This window comes from Ailuropoda melanoleuca, chromosome 6 (assembly GCF_002007445.2).
Source record: "Ailuropoda melanoleuca isolate Jingjing chromosome 6, ASM200744v2, whole genome shotgun sequence".
Lineage (NCBI taxonomy): Eukaryota > Metazoa > Chordata > Mammalia > Carnivora > Ursidae > Ailuropoda > Ailuropoda melanoleuca.
In genome coordinates, this window is record NC_048223.1 from 77,254,967 (window position 1) to 77,281,118 (window position 26,152).

General features: G+C 50.6%; 1 protein-coding gene across 20 annotated transcripts in view; it reads right to left on the reverse strand.

Annotated features, from left to right (window-relative positions):
• Nucleotides 1–273: 273 nt before the first annotated feature.
• Nucleotides 274–26,152, reverse strand: part of CAMK2G (calcium/calmodulin dependent protein kinase II gamma) — a 52,334-nt gene continuing 26,455 nt past the window's right edge. For 3 of the 20 annotated variants that reach the window (XM_019800885.2, XM_034662700.1, XM_019800888.2), the window contains 12 exons: nt 25,235–25,318; nt 24,953–24,995; nt 22,359–22,421; nt 20,291–20,334; nt 11,063–11,131; nt 9,867–9,911; nt 8,247–8,295; nt 6,947–7,060; nt 4,851–4,926; nt 4,448–4,542; nt 2,726–2,970; nt 274–2,292 (listed from right to left, as the gene is read on the reverse strand). In XM_019800885.2, the coding sequence (XP_019656444.2) occupies nt 2,738–2,970; nt 4,448–4,542; nt 4,851–4,926; nt 6,947–7,060; nt 8,247–8,295; nt 9,867–9,911; nt 11,063–11,131; nt 20,291–20,334; nt 22,359–22,421; nt 24,953–24,995; nt 25,235–25,318 (915 nt within the window). In that variant the 3' untranslated portion in view covers nt 274–2,292; nt 2,726–2,737. Of the gene's footprint in view, nt 2,293–2,725; nt 2,971–4,439; nt 4,543–4,850; nt 4,927–6,946; nt 7,061–8,246; nt 8,296–9,866; nt 9,912–11,062; nt 11,132–13,305; nt 13,339–20,290; nt 20,335–22,358; nt 22,422–24,952; nt 24,996–25,234; nt 25,319–26,152 lie in introns of those variants that run through there. The other 17 variants (XM_019800886.2, XM_034662701.1, XM_011226456.3 and 14 more) reach the window with 15 other exon arrangements.

Consider the following 26,152-nt stretch of genomic DNA (forward strand, 5'->3'; position numbering starts at 1 on the left):
GGGCAGCCCTTGGGGCGGGGGGGGCGGGGGCCCGGGGGCGGGGCGAGACCCCTAGCCCACCAGCGAAGGGCTCGCAGCTTTCCTCCCCACCCCAAACTCGCCTCTGCAGCCCGGTGGGCTGGTTGGAGGCTGATGAGTTTATGAGGAAGTTTTATTCTAAAATGGGCCCCAAGGGAGTGGGAGAAGCTACATCTTTCCATCTGAAGCCTTGCAACCCAGGCTGCTAAAATCTTAAGCCTTTGGCCATAAGCCTCCAACAGCAGTAACACAATGGACTGTTTAAAGGTTATTTTATTAAATATCTTCAGTTCAAGGTTTCATTGTAACAAAGCTATGAAGGGTCTACCAACATTCAGAACAAAGACTAACTATTTTTAAATTATTTCTATGTCATCATGCAAAAATTCTGCATCAAATGCCTTCCATTTCCTGTTTAAAAGGTGATCTTTTTTTTTAATAGTCTATTGTCTATAGATGCTGACGTTAGCCCCAGAAGAGGAGTAAGAATGCTAAGAAGTGGGGCTGGAGCAGCCATATGAAGCTATGGGTCTTAATGAACTCTAAGACCATTTGTCTTCAAGCCAGCAAAACCAAACCCTGTGGTGAAGGCGTCTGCGTGCTGGTACTGCAGGCTGCAGGGCAAGAAAGGGCCAGGGCCCGGGGGGCTGAGGCATGCATGAGGTGCTCAGAGGAGCCTGGCTGAACCCAAGCACCAGCACCTGTGAGTCTGCTCTCTTCCCTGCTGGCTCCAAGGTAAACCTGTAGCTTTGCCTCTTCTCCCAGCTCCTGTGCCTCCTGAAGGTAGTCCAGGAAGCTGGGGTTTACCCACCTTTCCCCCAATAGTGCAGATATTTGTGCAGATAAGTCTGTACAGTTGTTTCGGGGAAACCAAGGCCATGACCAATTGCTCCTCCATTATCTTCTCTGCTATCTGCTTAGAGTATAGATCTTTCCCTCCTGGAATGGAACTCCTTGAGCACAGAGAGGGACAACGAATGTAGGAGCCTTAGCTCTGGACACCTCTTTTGGGTACATGCAGGTGAGGGGGGGGTGATGCCCATGCAGATTGTCCAGCAGTAAGTCATATACTTCAGTTGGTCAGTACAGAGGCCTCTTTAAAGAGAACACCTCTTCTTGCCAGAGCAGTCAGGTCAATCTCAAAGACAGGAAAAGAGATGGACGTGCAGCAAGGGAAGAGTAAGAAGGGAGGCAGTCCTGAGGGCAGCCTGAATGCATAGAAACAACCATCAGCTCAATCCCGCCGCCTCACTCCTTCCATCCCACAGGGGCACTTGGCAGAGGGCCCAGGCCCAGATGAGGGTCAGCACGGGGACCACCACCATGAAAAGGCAAGACAAAGATGGTCCAAATCAGCACAGAAACAGAACTGCCAAAGGCAGCAAGGGGAGCCCTGACCAGGGCCTGGCTCTCTCCTTGCTAAGTTATAAGAAAACAAACACAAAGCAAAGCAGCAACCCCTCCCTCTTCCTAGCTGCAGGTATTGGGCCTCAATATCAGGGCCCACGTGCATTGTGCATCCTATAGAAATGGATGAGTGAGTACATGTCAGACTAACACGAGGTTTCTCATCAGCTTTGTAGCGGACGCACTTCTGCAGCACCAATTCTCTTCCCTTCTACACTAAATGGAACAGTACAGCAATGTCCAGGCCCTCAGTCCCGAGGCCACTGCTTCTCAGCTGCCTCCACAGCAGGCTGGGAGCTCTGCGTTCTCTCCCAGGTAGGTCTGATGGCCACGATGTTCTCATCAGCCTCATTCTAGGCGCTATGCAAGTTCAGAAGAAGTCCATTCCTAGACCTGGGGCAGGCAGGCCACCTCAGGGGCTACAATCACATCACAGCCCCCAAAGCTCTGTCAGAGTTCTTGCCTGGTCCCCTGAGTCCACGGAGGCCAGAGGCCGAGCTCACCTCTTCAGGGCTGGTGGGTGAGCCAGCTGCTCATGCCAGGACGGGTGTCACACAAACTCCTGCCTTCTTGCCAGCCCAAGGGCTATCGGTGGTTTTAAAACGCATCATGGTATGGATTCCATTTTTTTTTTTTAAACAATCTTTTTTTTCTTTTTTTTTCTTAAATGTAAAAAACACCTCGGTACAGCAGAGACAGACACGAAGGGCGGGCGGGAGGGCTGCATGCAGGGGCGTGCATTGGCTGCTGCCGCTTTGTAATTTAATTGTTTTAAACCTCAAACGAACAGGACTGCCGCTGTCACTCAGGCCCTCCAGAGCCACTGGCTGCGAAGGTTTGACCTCCGGCTGGGATCTCCTAATGCCCCTGTCAAAGAGGACAGACGTGGTAACAGAACAAAGGACAATAAGCACACAGATGAGTTCCAGGGACTTCAACACACTACACATGTGGCCAAGTCTGCCTGAGAAGGTGGAGGACGGGGGAGAAGCTAGCATTTAAATATAACATCGCTTCACATTTGCTGAGCAAATCCTTCAACTTATGAGTATCTTAATCTTCAACTCAATGAAGTAGGTACCACTCTCTCTCTCTTTTTTGACAGGTAAGGAAACTGAGGTTTAGGGTAACCTGTCCAAAGTCGCTCAACTCGGAGTCCTGGAGCCAGACACAAGTCTGTCTGATGGCCTCTGCCACCCCTCTGGGATGGTCCACGTCTCCTCCCCCACTGCCACTTTTCAACCTCCTCTTCCTCCTCTGATCCCATCTGTCCCCTTCCTCACCCCCCTACCAAGTGCACCTGTGGCTGAGCTCACTGCAGCGGTGCAGCAGGGGCTCCTGAGCAGTGATAGTGGACATTGAGCCACTTGCCATCCCGGCGGTGCCAGACCCGGGTCTCCTCCGACTGGCTGGTGCGAGGCCGACCCTGCCCATCGATGTACTGGGTGAGGCGGATGTAGGCGATGCAAGCTGCGTCCTCCCCGATCACGTGGACGTGCGGGTTCAGGATGGTGGTGTGGATGGGCTTGCTGTTCTTGGACAGAACTGCAGAGGGCAAGGCAGAGTGCGGGAGGTAGGAGGACGTCAGGCCTGGGCACTGATTTCCCTCCCAGCGTGCACTTCCAGGTCTCATCCTCTCTCCAGCAACCATTCTGGGAGTCTCTAAGTCCCCCACACATCAGAGGCCAGGAAATCCCAGAACATTAGTCTCAGTTATCCAAAAGGAAGAAAGAGGTGGAGAACGATGATAATAGCAACTGCTACTTTAATCAGACATTGTGCTGGGGGTTTTTACATACATAAGCTATATTTCTTGGTCAGTATTATTATCTTTATTATAAGATGATGAAACAGGCTCAAGGAGGTTATGTAATTTGGTCAAATCACACAACATTTGAACTCAGGACCATCTGACTCTTAACTAACGCCTAAGATCTTTCCACTCTTCCAGGCTGATGTTTAGATTTCATAAGGGTTGGTTTGTCCCTACTTGGCTGCAGAGCCAAATCCAGAGCTTAAGATTTCAAAGTGCATTTGTGATTTAGAAAAAAACAAAAACAAAAAAACACGTCCAAAGTTAAAATAGAATCACCAAAGCACCAAGCTCAGGATATTCCCAGGGTTCCCAGGTTCCTCTGGGGGAAAGCCAAAAGAAGTTGTATTGCCATTATCAGCGAACACTGCAGATTGCGTTGCTTTTAATGAGATTCACATTTTAATTCATTTCAAATGTTGGACGGGCTATCTGAGACCCTCCCTAGGGCTTCTGTAAACTCGGAAACTGCTTCTGGCTAAGAGAATTACTTAGATAGCCAAGGGTTTACATTTGCAGCTGAGACATGGAGAGGATGTTGGTTAGTAGAGAAAACAGTGACAAAATAAAACTCGGGGCAGGATGGGGAAGGCCTAGGATACAGTAGGAAAGAAAAGAAAAAAAAATAGGGAGAAGGAGGATACTAGAGAGTGGAGAGAAAGATAGGAGGAGGTGGTGATCCATCTTCTTATCCCCTGGGACTTCTAGGAACTGTCCAGAGTGCACAGCCCCTCAGCCAGGGCTGTCTCCCTCCATATTCAGGAGGACCCAAGCCACAATTTCTGATCTCACGAATCACCTACGGTGCCCTGCTACTTGCTTGTACATTCTTATCCTGGCTTTACTTTCCTCTACTGTGAAACCTGTAGACAGAGAGCTTCATTATTACTTGCTGACATCATCTCAACCTGATCTCAGTGCTTTCCAGTAGTCGTGGAAAGAGGAATAGTGACCCTGATTGTGGAAACCAGAGCTGCCACAAAGCTGCTGCAGAATGAAGGGGCACGTGGGGCTCTGGAGCAGGTCCTTCAAAGGTGTCAGTTTAAGACCATCCTCAGGGTACAGGAGGCAAACACATAGACTAGGGGGCAGCCAAGCAGTCAAATAAAGGAAAAGCTGGAAACTGGGAAGAGGAGAAGGTGAGCAGGGACAGAGGCAAAGGGGGTAAAGGGGCAGGCAGGAGTATATCAGCAGCACGAACCCACTCACGATTCTCAAAGTAAAACTTATGGAAATCCATCCCCTCCACGAGGTTACCGAGGGCCTCAGGCTCAAAGGAGGTGAGGCCTGGATCACAAATCTTCCTGCAGAAAGAAAAGCAGTCTGTCAGTCTCCTACAGGGGTTACTCATCTGTCTTTCTTGTCAGTGGTGTCTGTCCTGCAGCAGATTAGCTGTGGGCTAGGCCTGACAAGACGGCTAAGATCTTAGGGGTGAGGGGTACTATCACAGGGTATCTAACTGGGAGAGATACCAGCCTAAGGGCCTGGTGTTTAATTCAGGCACTGTGCCCAAGGCCCGGCTTTCCCTTTTCCTAGGGTCCAAGCTGATTTTGGGGAGGAGGAAAGGCCTCGAAGGATGACTTGGGTCACAAGGAAATGGGTTTCTACTCACGTGTAGGCTTCAAAATCCCCATTGTTGATGGCCTCAATCAGTTGTTCTGTGATCTTAATGATCTCCTGTTTTCGCACTGTGGAGGAACAAAATCCAGCAATTTACCTGCATGGGACTGGGGAGCTCCCAAGTGACAGAGAGCCCTCCCCAATCCTTCAGAGAATCCCCCGTGATCTCTGTGACAAAGACATCCCTCTTCCCTATCTTTAACATTAAGGACCTCTGCAGGAAGAGTGAGCCCACTTTTCTCTTCATTCCTTCTCTGTTGTCTGTAGAGCTAATGGCTCCCTCCCCCGAAGCTCACCCATTAGGTGTGGTTCTCTGGCCTTTGTCTCCCTCTCCATCAACAACCAGGATGCAGGAAACATTCTTGTCTTTTACAGTTGAGGAGCCTGGCCATCACTAATACTCTGTCCAGAGTCCGTGTATCCCTTCCCCAGCACCTTTAGCCTCCCTAAGAAGCATCTCCCGATATGGCTGTTTCCACCGCCTGCTTTCTTCTCTCACCTGAAGGGGCTCAGTCAGGTCTCAATTACCACCACCACCACACCAGCCCCAGCCCTCACTCAGTGGTCCAGAACCTAGCCTGGGGCAATAGCCAGCCCGAGAGCAGAACCTAGCCAGGGATGAGGGCTCTGAAAGGATGAACAGAGCCCTGGGATGGATGCTTAATTCTCTTCACCCTGCTCATCTCCTCCACAGGGCTTTTCTGGGGTGAAAGATCTTGGAACTATAAACACTCTTTTTAAGCGGAGCTTCTCACCAGAGAGATGGCTCCATTTACCCTGCATTAGCCTTGGGAAAGCTCTAAATCTCACACCAGCTCTCATGCCAGGATGTGTCCCTCAAGAAAACTAAGACAAGGCTCAGAATGACAGGCAGGCAGAAGTGGTGCCCTCAGAGCCCCCCACCCCCACCCCATCCAAAGCCAAGCGACTGCTGCTGGTGGTATCCTGACAGGGAGCACCACTGTTAGCAGGGGTACCGCTAGGGTAAGAGAGGGCTCAGACTGAGCTCAGGCTAACCCTGACCAGAGCCCCAGGCTGGCCCAGGCTACAAGCCCCTCCTCACAGGAGCAAGAGGCTGTGAGACAAATGTGAGCATTAGAACAGCGCAGCCAAGGGGCACAGCTGGGAGAGGGCAGCACAGCCAAAGACACAGCCAGGTGGAGGCCCCACAGCCACCAGCACTGCCATGGAGGCAGCTCCAGGTGAGTAAGCAGCACGTTAGGGGAACAAACGAGCTCTATCCACTTTCCAGAGGCAAGCAGGTATGTGTACACACACACACACACACACACACACACACACACACACACACACCCTCTCCAGCCCCACCAAACCCATTTGCAGAACCTGACTGGGGCCCTATGGGTGAAGAGGATTGTGTTTATAAACTCTAAAAGGATAGATAATAGAAGGAAAAGAAGCAGACAAAGGCATTCTGTACACAGACACAACTTAAGCTGTAAATATGCTACCAGTAACCCAGCAAGGCATCGGATCAAGACATTCTACCACCTCATTTCCTTTTCATGACAGCGCTCTGAGGTAGGTGCTATTTTACTCCCACTTTATCGATAAGGAAGCTGAGGCTCTGGGAGGTGTAAGCTATTTCACACATTTCTGGAGGTAGTGTAGCTGGGATTTAAACTTGGGTCCGTCTCACCCCAAGCCTCATGCCCTTACTAGGATATGTTGAGCCTCGGGCAACACCACATCCCAACATGGTTCTTGGCTATGGCAATTTCATCATCACCCCCGCTCCCACCACCTTTGACCTGGTTTCTGACTCGGCCTTTCTTCCTGGCTCATTGCTGAGGCAAGGCCCACGGAATATCCCAGGGGCTTTCTATTCCTTCCCACCATGCCAAGTTCTTCCACCCACTCTTCTTTACGTCTTTGGGCCCTGCTCCCAGGGGCCCCTACCTGGGATTAACAGCACCTCCAATCAGCTCCCCCACCCAGCAGAGGCCGCGCTCCCCAAGCTTAAGAAGACAAACAATTAGGTTGGGCTGACAGCTCTGGGGGGATCCCTGAGGGGCTTCAGGATGAGCCAGGGAGACAGAAGCCAGATTGTGCCTCCCTCACACTTACTGGCTGAGGAGCAGAGAGAAGGCTGGGGCTGCATGCCTGCAGAGGGGGCTGTTCTGTCCCGGGAGCTCCGTCCTTCAGGCACCGAGCTGCCATTCCCAGTGCGGAGCGGGGCAGCTAGCCAGCCAGGGCAGGGCAGGGCAAGGCAGAGCAGCCAAAACAAACAGAACAAGGCAGGTGAGCGAGCAAGCCAGACAGGACCCAAGCCCGTGGCACTGCAGAGCTGGGGCAAGGCAACGCCTCGGGCTGCTGTGGACACTGGACCACATCCCATGCTGCCGCCTCTGCCAGAGAGGCCTCCCAGCTGACAGCCCTAGGAAGGTACACAGACCTGGGCTTGTGGCTTCCAGAGGAGCCTTCAAATGCCTGTATAAGAACCCCTGCTCCCAGGGGAGATGTTGTAGGGGGCTAGGCTACAAGGTCAAGAGCCGTGAAGGAGCCACTTACTCCACAACATCACCAGAACTGAATTGCTCTGGCCTGAATCCCAGCAGCCCTAGAGGTACTGTTCTTTACTCCCTTATATGTTTATGCTTTCTGTTTTTTGGTTCCCAAAGGTTTAGTGCCCCTTTACTGCTCCTGGGTGTGCTTCCTCAGCTCTGTCCTTCAACATTTCTCCATCTTTTCTGTGAGCCTGGCCTCAGGTCACTTACTGATGTCAAAGGGAGCAATTCGAGGAGGCCAAACGAAAGAGCAGGACAGAGATTCCCAGTGGTCTGGTCTGCCACGCCCTCCCGCACCCCCTGGCCTTCTGGCCAGGCCAAACTTAGGCTGGTGGTCCTCACAGGACCACCAGGACATGGCCAAACGTGGTCCTGACTCCATCATCCACGCCAAGAGTTTGTGACAAGAGTTGCTGATCCCAATGTGCCCAGGACTGTTCCGGTTTTAAAACTGAAAGTGCCACGTCCTGGGAATCGCCTCAGTCCTAGGGAAACTGGGACGATGGGTCACCCTACTAATGACTCACTGTGTTTGTGGGCTACTTCTGCTGGGATGTCACATCATTATCAGCAACAGGAACAGTTCTCTGAGCCCTGGCCCCGGAAAGCCTCAGGAAAAGCTCTAGTTTAGCTATTCCAGACTTGGGGTCAAAGAAGAGAAGCCTCTTACCCAGCCCAGCCAGGCCAGGCCAGGCAGAGACCTCACATCTTAGCCCATGGAAAGGAGCTTTTAGGCCAAGCCCCCTCTTAGAGGAGAGTCCCCATGTCTGTTCTGGGGACAGACAAGACAGGGGCCCCATTGGAGCCAAGGTACCTGGGACACTGCTGGGGTCCCCTCCCCACCAAGGGCCAGCACCTACCTTTGAGGTCTTCATCTTCTGTGGTGGTGTTGCAGCTCTCTGTGGAGCCCTGTAGGCCAAAAAGAACATGTTTCTTACACTCAGGCCCTTGGACACTAGAGGAACCAAGCAGAACAAAAGCAGAGTACGTGCTTCTTGAGGAGGTGCAAGGAAGAATCATAGAAGGTTCGATTTTCACCCTTGCCATCTGACTTTTTTTTTTAACAGAACCCTGAATTCCCAAACTCCCTCCCGAGTCTTCCCCAACTCAGTAAATGACACTATCTATCCTGTTGTTAAAACGTACAGTCCTCGTCTAGGTGCAATTCTAGGTTGAATCTTGGCCTTCTCTCTTTCCCTTTTATCCAACCTAAATTCAAATCTGTCAGTCCTACCTCCAAGGTAAACCCTACCTCTTCTCATTTTTTTTTTTTTAAGATTTTATGTTTACGTCATCTCTACACCCAATGTGGGGCTTGAACTCACAACCCCGTGATCGAAAGTCGCGTGCCCTATCAAATGAGCCAGCCAGGCGCCCTTACATCTTCTCTTCAAATGCACAGCTACACTCTGAGTCCAAGCGACCAATATCTGGCACCTTGACTACAACAGCTTCCCGGTCCCCCTGCATCCATGCTTGCCTCCTCCCTAAAGTTCTTGCCCGTAACATGGCCAGAGGAGCTTTTCAAAGTGTCAATTAGACTACATTACTCTCCTGTTAAGAACTTCCAGTAGCTTCTCCTTGCGGGAAGAAGATGCACACTGCTATGCAGTCCTACGTAGCAGGCCTGCCTGCTTCTCCAGATCATCCCCCTCCTGCCGCTCTCCCCCAGCTCTTGGCTCTGCTTCATTTCCTCTGTTCTGTATATAGGCTAAGCCCCTGCCCTTGCAGCTCCGTCTAGGGCACTCTGCCCCAGAGTCTGCCTGGCTGTCTCCTTCCCACCGTTTAGTTTTTAGCTCAAAACTCACCTCCCGAGGGAGGTCCTTCCCTGACCACTTAAATAAAAGCCCTGTTCACCCCCATCTCTTTCCTTCGTGTTATTTTCTTCACAGCACTTACCACTATTGGATTTTATCTTACTTATTTGGTTTTTGGTTTATTATCTGCCTCTCCTACACCTGTGGAGAGAGATTTTTTAGTCTTGTCTCCTCTGCAGACCAGAGCCATGGATGGTTCAGGGCTCAATAAATATTTACTAATGGGGGTGCCAATAAGACAACAAAGTTATTGAGGGCATAATGGGCTGAGGCAATGGAGGATGCTCTAGGGTCTGATTATACTCGTGTCTCTGTTTTTCTAGATGTTTGCTGTCATTTGAGCCTCACAAGTCATGGAGGGAGATTCCATTATTATTCTTGATTTACAGATAAGTAATTGAGGCACAGAGTGGCACAGTGAATTATACAGCGGCCCAGGATTCAAACCCAGGCCCGTCTGACTATAGGGCCCGAAGTATAATGCCCTTCCAGGGAATGAAGCGACAAACAGGTACACCCCAACCCCAGCCTAGATCCTGCACACACCTTGGCCTCAAGGCGTGGCCTGTAGGCTGCCATCTGCAGGACCCACAGACCCTGGGATCCAGCCCACCTGTTTCCTGCTGATCCGTAAAGCAGGAGACCAGGTCAGGAACCACTCACCTTGATCCCATCTGTAGCGTTGTGTACCACGGTGGTTTGTGGCTCCTGTGAGAGAAGATGAGAATTATCCTCCTGACCTGGGGACAGACCTACAGCTCTTCCCTGAGGGACCCCATCCTTAGCCCAGTCCCTCATTGACCCTATGATGACCACTGAGGCCTGCCCACCAGCCATACCCACAAGACAAAATATCCTGGCTCACCTGGGTCCCAGGCAGCTGGGAAGCCCTAGATTTAGGGGACAGTACTGGCTGAGTAAAAAGGACCGGCCTGGCATTTAAGAAGAGCAGGTACCAGAGAAGCTGAGAGGACAAGGGCCTCTACCCGATTCCTGCTAGATCTGAGTATTCTTTCTGCACGGGACAAGTACACTGGAGGAGCTGTGGGGCTGAGGGCACAGGCCAGGCCCTGCCAACAGCGTTCATCAAGGGGTGTGTAGGAGGCGGGGACACAGGGAGACCGGACTAAAGTCTCACAAAAAGGCCCAGGATGCCCCCGCAGCAAGCTGAGTCCGGGGAGCTGTCTGCTTTACCTTCTAATGCCTTCCCCAGAGTTCCCGTCCCTGCTGTGCCGAAAGGCAGCACGAGGGACCGGGGCTGCAGGCAGTAGGAACAGCAGGCACAGTCACCCCTCCTTCTCTTCCAGTCATCCCCCGTGCAACTCTCTAGTCACTACTAGCAGAAAGAGCTCTGGGAGCACATGGTGCCCCCAGCATGGGGCTTTCTAGGACCTCAGAGACCTCAGCACCATCCAGAGGTGGGAGACCTAAGCCCTCCTTCCTGTTCGTAGCTTTGCAAAGGAGAGACTGAGGCCGATTTTACAAGGAGGACTCCAAGAACTGAACGACAGCTCCCAAGAAAGCTCCTACCCTTTTTTATGAGCCACTCACCTTCCTGGCCCCCACAGCAGACCTATGGGGGCCCCACCTGGAGCTAAGAGGTTTAGCTGAGAGCCCTGACCACTCTTCCCCACCCCCAACAGCAGAAGGAGCAGAAGCGGTAGTTCTGCGGGCAGGAAGGAGCATGGCCACATGGGACAATGAGGGGCAAGGGGCCCATGGGGCAGGACACAAAGCAGCCTGCTCTATAGGGATGAGAAGGAGAGGGCCAAGGAGGCCTGGGAGGGAGGGCAAGAAAAGGAAGGGAGGAGCGGGAGGCAGCCAGGGGCAGGGGCGGAGAAGCCGGAGTCAGGAGGTACCATGGCCGTCTGCAAGGGCGCGGGCTCTTGGGCTGGGCTTACGAGACTGTTTTTGTTGTTGCTCTGTGGCTGAGACAAGAAAACAGATGGTTTAGTTCCTCTAGAGTCACCAAAGCCGCTCAGGTTCGACTCCCAGACCTCCCTTGCCCCCCGGCCTGGCCCGGAGGAGCTAGGCCTGAGGTGGCCTCCATAATACTGTGTGGATGGGAGCAATGGTCAGAGAGATGATTGACTGGAGGAGGGGGGTATTGGAGGGGCCCAGAGACCTAACGCTGGAGGCATCCTTGAGGTGAGACCGGGCCAAAGACTTGTTTCAAAGCATCTCTCCAGAAATCTCTGCTTATGCCAGATGCCATGTTTTACTGCACAATCACATTTTACCCAAAGAACTTCAGGATCTTCTCACTTAACAGGGAAAAAGAAGGGCGGTTTATAAGAAAGCAGAACAAAATGCAGAAACACTGGGTCCCCTATCTGTGGGCAGTCTCCTGCTGCCCTTTCAGCCTGCCATCTGCATTTCCTTTCCCTTAAGACACCAGCCTGAAGCCTGGTCTGAAAAGAGGAGGAACATGAAGAGAAAGAAAACCTCACCTAGAAGATGGTGTCCAGAGAGAAAACAGGGTGATGTGACTTTGGATACAGAATGCACCCACTGCCCCCAGGGAGCAGAGACAAGACTGTGCTATTGGCTTTTCCCCCTGATAAATCATGGACTTGCACAACTGAGAGTGAGGGCAGAGCTCCAAGGAGGGGCAGGTGAATCCGGGGGTGGGGGGTGGCTATGGCTGCAGTCCCAGAACCCAGCCCCTGGGAGAGAAGGCTGCCCAGCTGGCCAACATTCCCAGCAGCAGCAGACCACCGGGATATCTTGGGACATCTCCTTGCCTTTTGAAATGTTACACCAAGTGGCATGGCGAGGGAGGGTTTGGGAAGGATGGTGAGGAAGGAAGGAGGTTGATCTCCAGGGCAGGGAGCCTCTTATAATGCCCTCACCAATGTACTCGGTCTCACTGGGAGTCCCAGTGGAGCCAGTGGCCACTGAGAACAGCCTGATGCCTGCAAGTTCTTCAAAAGACAGAGAGACAAACATGTAGCTACCATCTCTGAGCCGGGCACAAATGAGGACACCCTGGCAGGTAGCATGTGGTTCTTCTCTCCTAGGACATACACGGAAAGCTATCCAGACTGTCCTATTTCTTCTTGCCTGGAGGCTTCTCTTATGGCCCCTTGGACCAGACCTGAAGACGTCCAACCCTTGGTTGCTGTTAATGGCTGAGATGTCCCCAAACCCAGGGCTGGGCATGGAACCTTAAGCCAGGCACCAAGGGGTACCAGACCCCACTGAACCCTGCCGGCTGGAGAAGAGAGGTCCTAGGAAGAGTCAGGATGTGGGTCTAAACTCACATGAACTCTGCATTCTTCCATTTCCCCCCCAGAAGGAGCAGAGCCATCCTCGCTCAGCTACTAAGTCCGACCTGTTTGGGACTGACCGGATAAGGCTGTCCTGCCTGCAAAGCCCAGCTGAGACAGAGACCCTGGCAGGGGGCAAAGACTCCAGGGCATCCTGAAACTCTGCCATGGCTGCAGAGGCCTGGGATGTCACCAGGTGGCGCCACCTCTGACTTTAATGGCTGGTTTCGTAACAATTCAGGCTGTTATGCTCCCCTTGGTGGCCTGCATCCCATGAGAAAGAAGATGCGTTCTCTACAGTCTTTCAGCTGTCCCCCTGAGAGGTGGGTGGAAAGGATGAAACGTTGGGCACGGCCTGTTCACAGGCACTCGCTCAGGGGCACAGGCCCAGAGAGTGAGGCTTGGGGCCGTGAGCCTACGGACCAGCTCCTCTGCCCACCACACAGAAGCCCACCGGCTACCAGTCTGTAGGAAGCGCCCAGTGAGCAGGGCCTCTCCTCCTGAGCAACAGCGAGTGAGGGTCTCTCCCTATGACTGCCACCTGGCCCCGAGTTCCTGCTGGTTTCACTTCCTGCCCTGGGCTGCTGGAGGCAGTCCGAGCTCTGCAGGGGGTGAAGGGTGCCACACCACACACTCCGATGCCCACTGTTTAGGCCTCCGGGAGACCTTGGGCAACGGCCCCCGCCTGGCAGGACAGGCCGCGCTGGCCCACACAGCACAGACATGCAGTGAGGATGAGTGAAGCACACGCACATGGCGGAATGGGTTTGCGTGGCTGGCAGGCAGGCATAGGCAGCATGGAGTAGGCAGATGGGTGGGCAGGCAAGGCTCACCATTAGGTGCACGCTGGAACTCGACTTCCTTTTCTGGACACATCACAGCGAAAGGGAAAGAGAAGGGGAAAGAGGAGGTGAGAAGAGAAGCACAGAGATGCTGCAGGTTAGTGCACCAGCGTGGGCTCTGCCTCAGGAGAAAAGAGCGGAAGAAGGGGACCTGGAGCCCGGCACCAGAACGATTCACACAGCCCCTAGGCCACCAGGCACACGCAGGCCTCCGGGCCCTGGGAGAACGCCTTTGCTGTCAGGTTCACAAACACAGCTTTAGTATATTCTAAGACTCTCAGCCTTGCTCACAGAAAGCTTTGTGAAGAGGTTAAGTCACAAGTTTATAAAGGTAACATTTGGCCGCACATTTATGGGTTTGGGCTTTTAAGACTGGCTCACTGTAAGGTTATTTATTTTCCCTCGTTACTAGGTCTGCCTGAAATTTGGCTGAGCAGCTACCAGGTAAATAGCAAAAGCCATTTGAGGCCGTCCTCAGCTCTGGAGACACCGGACTCCTGAACGGAGACTTTTTTGCTGCATCCCTACGCTGCTTTTCAGATAAAGATGGTGAGTTTGGAAACCCCCTGATGAACGGTGAGTTGGTGGCATCCCTTTCTTTGTCAGTATGGCCGTGCTCATCCAGAAGACAGCAGTATCTCACTGCATTTTGCAGTTAGTGGGACATGGGAGAACAGGAGTGCTAAAGCGGAGTGATCACAAAGACGTCAAGATGGAAACCGGGGGAGGGGGCGGGGGGGATGCTGAAAGCTGTGATTCCTCAGCCTTGGCCAGATGCTCATGGACGTTACGTTCAGATGTGAAACAACAGCATAAAAATAAAGACCACATGGAAGGCTGAAAATACATCTCAGAAGACTGTGTCTAAAAGGTGAAAGGCACTTAAATAGTTTATAATTAGCTTGCTGGGAGACAGAAGTCCCCTCGGAAACTATCTGTTGTCTGACGACTGTTCTAGGCACAGTGAACATGTCAGATAAAAGTTCCTTTCCTCCAGAGGTGGACATCCTACTTTAGAGGACATTTTCAGGACAATATTAAATTTAAAAGGAGGGGACTACAAGTATTTAAAAGAATTTAAACTGATATCTAAGGGAAAAGCAAGCCTAAAAATCACTGGGCTGCTGCTTTTTTTTTTTTTAAGTAAATTCTATGCCCAATGTGGGGCTCAAACCCATGACCCTGAGATCAAGAGTCACATCCTCTACTGACTGAGACAGCCAGGTGCCCCCAAATTGGGCTTTTTTGCATTAGCCTTTTGTTTATGCCCAAATATGAGATTTTATTTCCAAAATTATTCCTCAAAAAGAGGAAGTTGCTTTGCATTCATACTTATCCTTTTATCCAACCAGAGTGTTTACAATGTGAGGGAAGGTCCACCTCTGTCATCTCCTCCGTGCCTAGCAAAATCCCGTAAAGGTAGCTTATGATCAACAAACTTTTGCTGAGTTGACCTGGGTTTGCTGATTCTGGTTTTCCCTCAGGCTAAAGCACAGCACAGGTCTCTAAGTTGCCCAGGATCCCTGAGTGAAAACTTTGGGAGCACTGACCAGGCCCACCCCTGGTTCTAGTGATTTCTAGGCGCTTGCTGTGAAAAGCCAGTGCAGACAGCCAAGCACTTTCAATTGTCTGCTTCACCTAATGGGGAGGAAATTCCCAGTCGTAGCTGGCTCTGTTTTTCCTCAACTGTCCCGCATGAAAACCCGAGACAATCCTTTTCTACTCAAGGGCTGGTTTCTCCTAGGTTAGTAGACTTCTGTCAGTTCCTCTCTGCATCCTTCCACGGCTTTGCCCTCAGCCACGCACAGCTGAGCTCCTCTCAAGCAGCACACTGCAGCACTGTTTAAATACCAGATCATTTTTAAAGAACCACATCTCACTTTTATTTACAAATTAAATATTTATTTAAAATTGGAAGCCAGAAAAGGATTCAAACCTACTTTCCACACTTAAACAAATATTCAAACAGTACTTAAGGAAATGGCTATATCCCTTTTTTTTTTTTTTTTGTTCCTTTATTTATTTATTTTTTAAAGATTGGATGGCCATTCTGGCCTGGGACGAGCAAAATGCACTCATTGTCCTCAGCTAGGGGCCTCTCAGGATCTGAGAGTTTGTGGTCCCTCCAGTCTTGTCCCTGCAAGTGGCTGTCAGTCTTCTACAAACCCTGGGTCCCTGTATCCACTCTCAGAGAAACCGAACCAGAACCTGGGGTCCCTACACTCAAGAGCACAAAGTGGACTCAATGCTCAAACTAATGCTAATATTCCAGCATCTTGTGAAAGCTTCTGGACGTGAGGAGAAAACCTTCCTATAGACCTTAAGCACCAGGAACTGGGAAAGCAAGGTGGGGTCTATAAGAGGCCCAGGCTGCTCACAGGTCAGCATCTTCTGAGCAACCTCACAGGCCTCCCTCATACACATGGGTCATCACCTTGACCTTCAGGAGAGTCCACAAAAGTCGAACCCCACACATCTTCTTTGTTTTCCCCCTCTGCCTTTCGCAGCACTTCTGTCCAACCATGCCATTCATTGTCATATACATGTTCCCCACTCTAAAAGGTCGGCAGCCACGTTACAAGCAACTTGGAAAACAAAGAAGGGGGAAAAAAAACCCACCTGTAATCCTCTCTCTCTTGCTAGTCTTTTTTCTTATATAATTTAGAAACGTCATTATAAGCTACATCCCAGTTGATGCCTTACTTTTAAAACAAACAGTATTTTGATTTTTATTCTGATTTTCAAAGGAATGCACGGTCTAGGTAAAAAAATGTAGAAAACACAGAAAAAACCATAAAATAAAAGTTTCCCAAATTCCTATCACCCAGTGAAGTTACTATTAACACCTCATGGGATTTCTTCCAGTTCTTCTTCTATCCACATAATATATACTGAATAAAATTGAAAAACACATTTTTTTAAACAAAATTTAGATGACAGTGTACATACTGCTTTATATCACACTTTTTCCACTTAATATAAAACATACCATTATATAATCATGAAAAATTAGTAACTCTGTAAAGGTCTAGTGAGTGGATTTCCTGTAGCTATTTAGTCATTATCTTATTGACTTTTGAAATCGTCTCCAATTTTTTCAGTTAGAAATAATGTCACGTTGAACATCCTGCTGCTTTCAGTTTTTCCATATTTTGAATTATTTCTTTTCTCCCAAAGTTTATTTATTTATTTTAGTAATCTCTACACTCAGTGTGGGGCTTGAACTCACGACCCCAAGATCAAGAGTCGCATGCCCTTCCGACTGAGCCAGCCAGGAGCCCCTTGAATTATTTCTTTAGGACAAATTCCCAGAAGTAAAATTAAAGGGTAAAAACAGCAGGAACATTTTTATGGCTTTTGACATGCAGGCTGTTTCCGAAAGGGCCTTTGCTATTTACGCTACTATCCCAAACTTAAGAGTCAAAATACGGCGACTCATTTCAACTTGCACTTCGCTCATACTAGTGAGGCTAAACCTCCACAATGGTTAACCAGTTCTACCTTCTCTTTTCTGGGTTGTCAGTGCAACTTCTCTGACCATTTATCTACTGGGTTTTAGGGGGGACTCTTATTTGTTAGGGAGAGTTTTTTGCATAAAAATAATATTAAATCTTCCCATCACACCTGCTGTGAATATTTTCCTCACCCTGTTGCTGGCCTTTCAATGTTGGTTGGTTATTTCCTTCTTAAACATTTGCATCTTTGCCTTTGTTCCCATCACTATATTCAATGTCTTTTCTCATGCACAAAACTCACTGAGCACATAGCAGGGTCAGACACTAGCTTCCCCACTGTGTTCTCACTAGAAACAATTTACTTAACCATTTGCTTGCCATGCCCTCATCCTTCTCAGTGCTCTGTAAGGGCCGACATCGACATCGTTGCACACTTCTCTTCTCCCCCACCTCTTCTGTCTGTTCAGTTTCCTTTGATGATTCCTCTTCTTCCAGCCTCTCAATGACAGAGGCCCTGAAAATTTGTCTTTATTGAACTCTTAAACCTTCATGCAGTTTAGAGTCATATGGGAGAAGGGGATTACTAATAAAATTCATATTCTGCCTCCCACCCACGGCTTCCTGAATCTGAATTCCAGGCTGAACCCTGGAAGCTGTATCTTTTTAATTAGCTCCTTCCACTAATACGACATGGCTGCACCAGACACTCATCCCTGGGACCAGCCATCTAGAAAGCTCCATTAGAAACCTATCCTTCAATGTCTCCTTTATCCATCTTTTCACCACCATCTTGGCTGTTACCGCTTTATTTCAGGTCCTATTTTGTGCAATCATTCTTTCCTTCAGCCCTTCAGAGCTACTCAAGTTCCCAGAATCATCACACTGTTTCAAACCTATATATCTTATGCTATTCCCTCTGCTTGGAATATCCCCCCACACACACACTTCTGCTCACTTCAACCTAGCAAGACCCTTCAATTCAGTTCATGGGCCATTTCCTTTAGGAGGATTTCCTGTTTCGGCTTAGCTGCTGGTCCCTGCTCCCCCAGGGCCCGTCCTGAGCACATCTCCTTCAACGGACCTGCCCAGAGCACGCAGGACTGCTGGTTTCCCTGTCTCTCCCCAGATCTAAACGCCTTAAAGGGTAGATTGTGTTGCTCTCTTCCCAGCTTCTGAAGCACGGATCTGGCTGAGTGAGTGAGCTCATGGGATTCACTCACATGAGTCCCCACCTACATGGCCAGTGCTGACCTCTTCCCTGGGCCACATCAGGTACTTCCCAGCACCTTAAGAGACCTCTCCCCCCAGATCTCCACCTGTCTCTCCATCTCAGTGGGGTCCAAATAAAACTCTTGCTATCATAATGGGCGTTCCTTCACAACTATTCTCATTTCTAGCAGGGATACCACCAGTTCTTCCAACATTCAAGCAACATCGACATCATCTTTCATGGGTCCTTTTTAACATATCCAGTGTGAACTTCCTTTGACACACCTCTAAACAGAGCTAATATCTAATCAGAGCCTCACATTCCTGGCGACAGCTGGACCAATTCTCCTTAGGTAGTGCCTATTCTAATTGGTTGGTGCCTGGGTTCTTCTGGGGTTAGGTATCTTCAATATTAGTCCTTTCTATTTCTAATCATCTTTCCTTTACCTTATGCCCAGATTATAACAAATCCTAATTGATGCCTCTGTGTCTAGTTCCCACCCTCTTCTATTCGTCCTCACACCCTTAGCCAAATCTTTTTAAAACATTGCTCTTACCATAGCTTCCCTGCTCAGTGGCCTACGTTTCCTGTGGTCTGACACACAAACCTCCACTCCCACTGCCCGACCAGACCAAGCCAGCTGTCTTTTCGACATCCTTCCACCAGAAACCCCATGTTCCAGTTGGGCAGAGAACATCAATATATAGGACAGAATCCATAAAAATATTTGTTGTCTCGAAGTTATAGCAGGAACACCTTCTCATTTTAAAGAAAACAGGTGTACAAAGTGAAAAATGAAAGATGTGTCTTTCTATGTCTTTCTACCCTGTCCTCACCTCCAATCCCATTCTCTAGAGGCAATCGTTGACTGGGCTCCAATCTTCCTACATCTTTTAGGCTTTCTCCAGTAAGTTTTTGCCCAGAAGCTTCCTGCACTGAACCATGTAATGGAGGGTCGAGTACCATAGACCATTCAGTGCTTAGCTGATCCCAGGTGTGTCCAATTTCCTCTTCAATTAACCTTGCACGTTCTCAAAGCTAGATGAGAACTACATCACCTCTTCTACCTCTTGTGGGCCCCCAGAACTGAGTGTAGCACTGGGCCTCTGATAGGTACTTATTAAATACTTTGTAAAGAATAACTGATTCTAGCTTCTTTCCTGGATAGAAATATGCAAAATCTCTCTCCAATTAAACCTGCCACCTTTTCCTAACGTGGTTCCCCCCATTCCAGTTCATATCCCTATAACTGGGGGGCTGCTGGTCACCCCCAGATCCATGTCAGCTGGTATGTGTGGAGCCCAAGCTCCCCTCCTTGGTGCAGAAGCACACAGAAGCAGGCATGCAGAGGATGAGGGAAAGAGGAAAGGGAGTGGGGGAGGGGAATGGGGCACACATGAGTATATCTCAGCTGGGGACAGAAGATCCTGGGAAAAGGCCCAATTTCAACTCTGGTTGGAATGTAAAGGTTTGGATTATTTCATCATTTGAAATACCCTATGGTGTAAATTGGTAGGCTTCAAGATAGTATGAACTCCTATCTGATGCCCCAGACCCAGGATGCTTTCTGCCCCCAAAGCATCTATAGAACACTCTGGGCCCTGTGAGGACCCCTAGCTACCTCTCCTTCCCCTTTACCAAGCAGCCACTCCCACTAGGGCTTTCTGCTGATCCCTGTGGATCCCTGTTCTCTCCTCTTGCTGTGACCCCATGGGAAAAGCTCCTTCACCAAATGGGAGCGAGCTGTGATATACCACGTCCCTCGCCTGTTTCTGGGGAGCCTATGCCTTTAGAAAGTTTAAGACACTTTTCACTTAGTGGCATTTGAGCTGGGCTCTGGAAGTGCTTTGGAGATAAGACAAAAAACTAAAAGGATAGTGGCCTCAGGTTCCAAGCCCTGTACCCTGAATCAGCCAGGCTAACTCTGCTTTTATTTGATAAAAAGGGTTTGTGCTCCAAAAAGAAAAAGGGAAAAAGAAGATTACCCAAATGACCTAAAAAACCCTGAGAGTCAAGCCGTGGAGAAGAGGCATATGTCTGCAGTCAGGCTCAGGACTGAGCTCTAGGAAACTATAATTTAGATCACTTCCCCTGAGTCTTTACGCTCAAGCTAGGGTCAAAGGAAACACATCTTTCTTCTGCCCTCTCAGGCCAATGGAACCTGCTGTCCTGAGCACAAAGGTTTCTGGTTTTAAAGCAGAAAAGCAAGGATGGGAAGGTTCCTGGGGAAAGGAGGGACAAAGCCAAGAACCCCCGACAGAGACTGTAGGGAGAGAGGCCAGTCTCGGGCTAGAGGGGTGAAGACACCTACCTTGACACCACCGTCCGACTTCTTGTTCAGTAGGCTTTTGGCAGCTGTGAAAACAAAAAGGAAAATCAAGCCTCTTGCATTGTCCCCTCTCCCTAACCTGAAGTCTGGCAGCCGGATCCGCAAGTCTGCTGGGTCTGTCAAGGGGGCCAGGAGGCTCCTGAAGCCCCTGGAAAAGGCCCTTCCTGGTAGCCTCAAAGCAAGAAGGGCATCTCAAGCTGCGTCAGACCCTCAGGGTGGCACATAGGATCTTTCCTGCCACAGAAGAGGGCTCAGTGGAAACAGGGACACACTGCACGTGGGAGGAGAAACCACATTCAGTACAGGAGCTGCCTGGGGTACTGGGAACTCTGCCTTCAACAGCTTCCACCCAGGTCTGGAAGCAGAGTGCCAGGGTGAAAGGTGAGGGCTCCGTCCCTAGCTGCCATGGAGTTCCTCAGAACGGCCAAGCTGGAAGGATGCAAGACATCTCCTGAGAGCTCGTAAGAAACAAGAGTGTCACAGTTCACGAAGGAGACCAGACGTGAGGACAGACAGACACAGACACAGAGACCAGGACCACCTACAGGAGGGTTTTGCCAGGGGGGTTGAAGCCTTGACTGGGCAGGTCCTCACTGTGCTTACGGGGTCCTATCCGCCCCTCTTTCCTCAGTCTACTCTCTGGACCCACTGAGCAGGAAGGACTGGGCAGAATAGCGAGGTATTAAACAGATTCTAGCCAGGCACAGGATGAGGCTCAAGGCTGATTCGCTTCTTGTAGGAAGGCTGGTGACACCTGCTGGTCACCAAGGCCACAGGACCGTAGCAGACAGTGGATGGGAGAGTCTGGGAGGCACAGGGGGATGGAATCAGCCCAACTATCTGATCCACCTGGACTTCACCGGCTCTACCAGTTGCTACCTGTACGACCTTGAGTGAGTTACTTAACCTCTCTGAACCTCAGTTTCTTTATCTATAAAATGAGATAAAATAGGGCCTAGGTCACAGGACAGGGGTGGGGACCTAAGGGGACCATGCCTGAAAAGCACTAGGCAGAGTGCTTGGCACGTAGCAAGTACTCACTAAGTGTAGCCCATTGTCACCATTCCTGCTGACATTCTTCCCTTCAGGTGGCCATTCCTACCCAAGTTGGGTCCCACCTCTCTCCAGGGAGAACAGGGATCCCTCCCTCACAAGAATTCTGACCTCCCCAAATGGCCTGTGATCCTATCTCCAGTCATGCTGGGGTGATCTGAAACTTATTTTTTTAATGTGTTTACTACATTGCCTGACCACCTACTGTGTTAAGCGCTTTACATACCTCAGAGTTCCAAACACTGGCTGCCCTTTAGAATTGCTTCTGGGAGCTTAACAAAAATCATTATGCCTATGCCCTAGAGATTCTGATTTTGTTTGTCTGGGGTGAGGGTGTCGGCATCAGGATGTCTGACAAACTGTCCTCTACAGGCAGGGTTGAGAGCCTTCGACATACATGATCTTAATCATCGCTATATTATTCATTACACCACCGGAGAAAGGAGGAAACTGAGGCTGGGAGGGCTGACTAGACTCACTCGGGGTGTGGCAGGGCTAGGATCCAAACCCAGGGATGGCTCTCCCCACAGCTTCTGTACTCTACAGCCTTTCAGACCCGGAGGCGCAAATGCCAGACTTCACAATTTTGAGGGCCATGGCTTCCTCTGTGGGGTCTCCCAGCAGCGCTGACGAAGCCTAGTCCTAGCACTGGGCAGCTCCAGCCACGCCGGGGACTGTCTCTGGGGGCAGCCACTGGCCACAGCCCTCAGGCAGGCGAGGCTCTCGGCCATCTGGAGGAAAGCCTCCGGCTGCCCAGCTCCACGTCCCCAGGCTATTGCCTCCTGAGAGTTGGCAAGCGCCCAGCATGCACGGCTGGTTAGGGGGCTCTGTGACACCAATGCGCTCGCAGATGCCAAGTTAGGTGGTTCGTCCGGCATGCCCATCTCAGCCCGCAAGCATGGGACTCGCCTCCCTGGTGAGTGGGCCTGGCATGCTGGCCCTCCTGGTGGGGTGGCAGGGAGCCGAGGCAGGCGGTCGGGGGACTCATGCCACGTACCTTGCCCGGCCAGGCCGGCGGCGCTCGCGGCAGGCGAGGCGGGGGCGGAGCTCTGCCTGCCAACTGAGGGGATACAATCTCTCAGTGCACAGAGCTGCCGCAAAGCCACAGGGGCCCGTCAGCAGCGAGCATGCCCCAGCACGAGGCGCGGGAACCGCTGGCCGCCCACGCGCAGCAGGGCCCAGGCGGCGTGGCCAAGCCAGCCGAGCTGGGGGAGCGACAGGCGCCAGGGGCAGGCTGAGGAGCAGGTGCAGCCAGCCCTGCAGCAGTCTGGGGACCTGAGAGGACTGGGTTCGGTCAGGGTGTGGGGATCACCACAGCTCTAGCACCTGTCCCATGAGCACCTCAGGTGAGGGTCTCCAGGGAAAAGCCTGATTGGTGAGAGGCGATGTCCTTTCTGAGGCAGCCGAGCCCTAGCTTGAGGCTGTGAGGAAACGGAGCCTCACCTTCAGACCTTCCCTCCCTAGGGGACCTAAACGAGGACATTATGGGAGAGTCCTTTCCTCTGGCCATATTCGAAACAGGAGGGACACTGGCGTCTGGGGCCCAGGGAGGGTGCATGGCCCTTGTGCAGCTAAGGTCACTGATGGGCCCCAGCTCCCTATCCCTCTCTTAATCCTCTAGTTCCTCAGAGACACGGGTTGCTTTCCTTCTTCAAGGCAGGTAGCCAGGACAGACAGTTTTTGTCAGCCTGTACTTCAGTATTCCGAGGGTGAAGATGCCCAAGAAATGAGCTCCCAGAAAGAAAACAAAGGCTGCTGAAGCAATACGTTCTAGAAGCCCTGATTCCACTATTAGCCAATCTGCTACAGTCCAGGTTGAACCCCTTATTTGGGGTAAACTCAAGAAACAGTCTAGTTCACGCCTAAAAAAAAAAAAACACCACACAGGTGCTCTCCCTTCTTGATTAGACCTGATGATACCTCTTTCTGCAGAAGTTTCTAGAGACAGGCTCTGTCCCCACCTGTTCCAGAGTCAGGGCAGCAGAAGTCATCCTAGAATGCTTGCAGCATTTTTTGGTCTCCTCTGACCCAGGGAAAAGTGAGCTCAAACACTGACTGGGCAACAAGGACCAGAGGAGGCTCTTTCGGAATGAGTGAAAGCGCTTTGTCCTAAGAGAGATCCCAGTCTCCTGAAACCAGGATACCAATTTCCTGAAATGGAATGGGGGTGGGGGAGGTTGATGTGGAGGCCATGGGACAGGGCACATGCTATCGATTTCCTAGTCTAAAAGAGTAGTAGCAGCCTGTTGTCACTCGGAGAGACAACAGATCACCATTCTAGTTCGGCACAGAAATGCCCTCCAGAAAGGCTCTCACACTTCTGAGAAAGTAGAAGCTTCCAGTAATTCTGAGGACAAGAAGCCAGATGTGGAACTACAGCTCCATCTCTGTTGGAGACAGCCAAGCTGTGCCCTCCTGCTCTCATTTGTGAGAGCTGAATCCACAATCTTCCCCTCATGGATACCCACATAAGAATGAGCCCCAAACCACGGATGGGCCTGAGGTGGGACACTTCCCTGGCTCACTCTACTGTCCTGCCCCTCCAAGGCCCCGTGTCTCTTGCTTGGGTTAGAGCTCATGAAACCCTAGGACTTCTCACCTGCGGCATCCTCAGACCCAGGGCCCTTAGGTTACCCTGAACCAGCAGACAAGCTCCTCAAGCTCAAGGGAGAAACCTTAGCCCAGAGTAGCTGCCATACAATCCTGTCTCCATGTCAGTGCAGAAGGAAAGCAAGGGAAGGAATCTCACCATGAGAATGAGAGAAGGGAGTCTTCAACCAAAACAGTGGGGCTGGGGGGTTGCAGGGCTGGGAGAGGCCAGGCAGGGGGTGGTGGGCAAGGTGGGAAGAGACCTTCTGTCTTCGGTTAAGTTCTGACGTTAACCTTTTCCTCACAGAAAGCCACTGTGCTTCCCCACTGAGGGCAAACAAGATGGGGGTAGGGGAGGGGGGTGGGGTGGAGTGTCTTGCATCTTAAAAAGAAATGCCAAGTGATTTACAAATTACTGGTCCCAACTATCCCAATTTTCCCGTCAAATTTAAGCAAGTTGCTTTCCCTCCATCCTGCTGCTCTTTCTTCACTTTTATAGTGAGTATCGCAAAGCATATTGTAAGCACAGTCTCTGTAAAATGTTTAAACATCTGGAAAAATTTCTATTAGTCATCTCTGCTTAGACACAATGAAGTAGAGATGGTCCCAGTAGACAAATTAACAGTGGTGGTTGAGAAGATTCACTACACCTCATGCTTTCTTTTCCCCAGCCCATTGTCCAATATCCTATTGACTGGCTAAAATCCTAAAGCGCTTAGAGTCTTTAGAGAATTAAATAAGAATCCCCAGGGACAAGGTAAATGGGAGTCTGGGCAGGTTACTCCTTGGGAGGGTCTAGAAAATAGAATTCATAAATGTGAACCCAAGAGACGTCCCCAAGAATCTCATGTTATAGGACCCAGCAGCAGCAGCCCCCTCAAAACAGGGTCTTCTTCATCTTGGTCAAGGTGTTAGCCCGAGACACCCAGCACTGGGATGGCAATACCCCATTCTGACCCACTCACCTCGGTAGAATTAAAGTGCACGGCTGGGGAAACATACCTGAAAAGTTTCTGGAGACAAGCATGGTCGTGAGGATGGCACCCTGGGGGAAAGAAGAGGGACCTGTGAATTCAACTGGACTCCAGGAAAGCATAGCCTGGTGTTAGGCAGAGGGCAGCCGCTGGCCAGAGCTTCAAGACCTCAGGTGTTTGGGGCCCCCCAACATGTATAACCTTCATAGCTCAGCTCCACAAAGGGGGCTTCCTCTTGTGATGGGGCAGGGGGTGGACTGTCGAAAGCTGTGATTTCAGGATGCTGGCAGCCTGGAAAGGCAAGACTCACCTTCAGTTTTCTCCGAGCATTGAACTTGCGCAAGCACTCCACAGTCTCTTGACGATGCATCATGGATGCCACTGTGGATCGTTGCTGGAAGCCAAACAGACAGGCCTGTGAGCCCTCCAGCCAGGCCTTCTGCCCCTCACCCTAGTCCCAGCACTGACGGCTGTGTGCTTAGCCGCCCCAGAGTGGATCCGAAGGTAAAATGAAGTCATGGATGTGAAAATGCTTTTAGACAAAAAGCACTACCCCAAACTCAAGGTTATGTAAGGACAATAATCTGAACACAAAACACCACTGATAACTGATGCTAGATGAGAAGGGTGCGTGAGACAGCACTCTCCCCTTCCTTGGGAAACGGAAGCTGTGGAACGTTAAGAGAGTATCCTGTGTGTTGTGATCCCCATGCTGTCACTCCATCAGCAACTGTTTACTGAGCACCTACTGCATTCCTGAGCAGTGAGAGAACAGGCAGGTTCCTGCTCTCTACAGAGAAGGTTCATTCCTTCCAAGAGCCCCGCTCAACACACCCCCACAAGGACCTGGATAAAGCTGTGATCTGAGAAGCTAAGGGTCTTCACCTTGAAGCATTCATTCTTTTCATCATTTTGGATCATAATTTTTCTTCAAAGTATCACTGTTAACTTCCTTCTTCCTTAAAGAGTCCACTGGAAATGATTTATAATGATTTCCTTGATGACTCAGTGTCAATTATTACATAATATCATAACATAGTGACGTCCTCACGGACTACTGAGTTATATAGAGTGGTAGAGGGTGGGGCCTATGAAAATGACTCCCAGGACATAGTATATCCCTAGTTTTTGAGTACCTGTTTTAAGTTGCTCACCCCCTCCCTTTGCCATTGCTGTCCATGCAGCCTGGTGCCCATAGCCCCATGGGGCTGCCCCACAATTCTGTCCC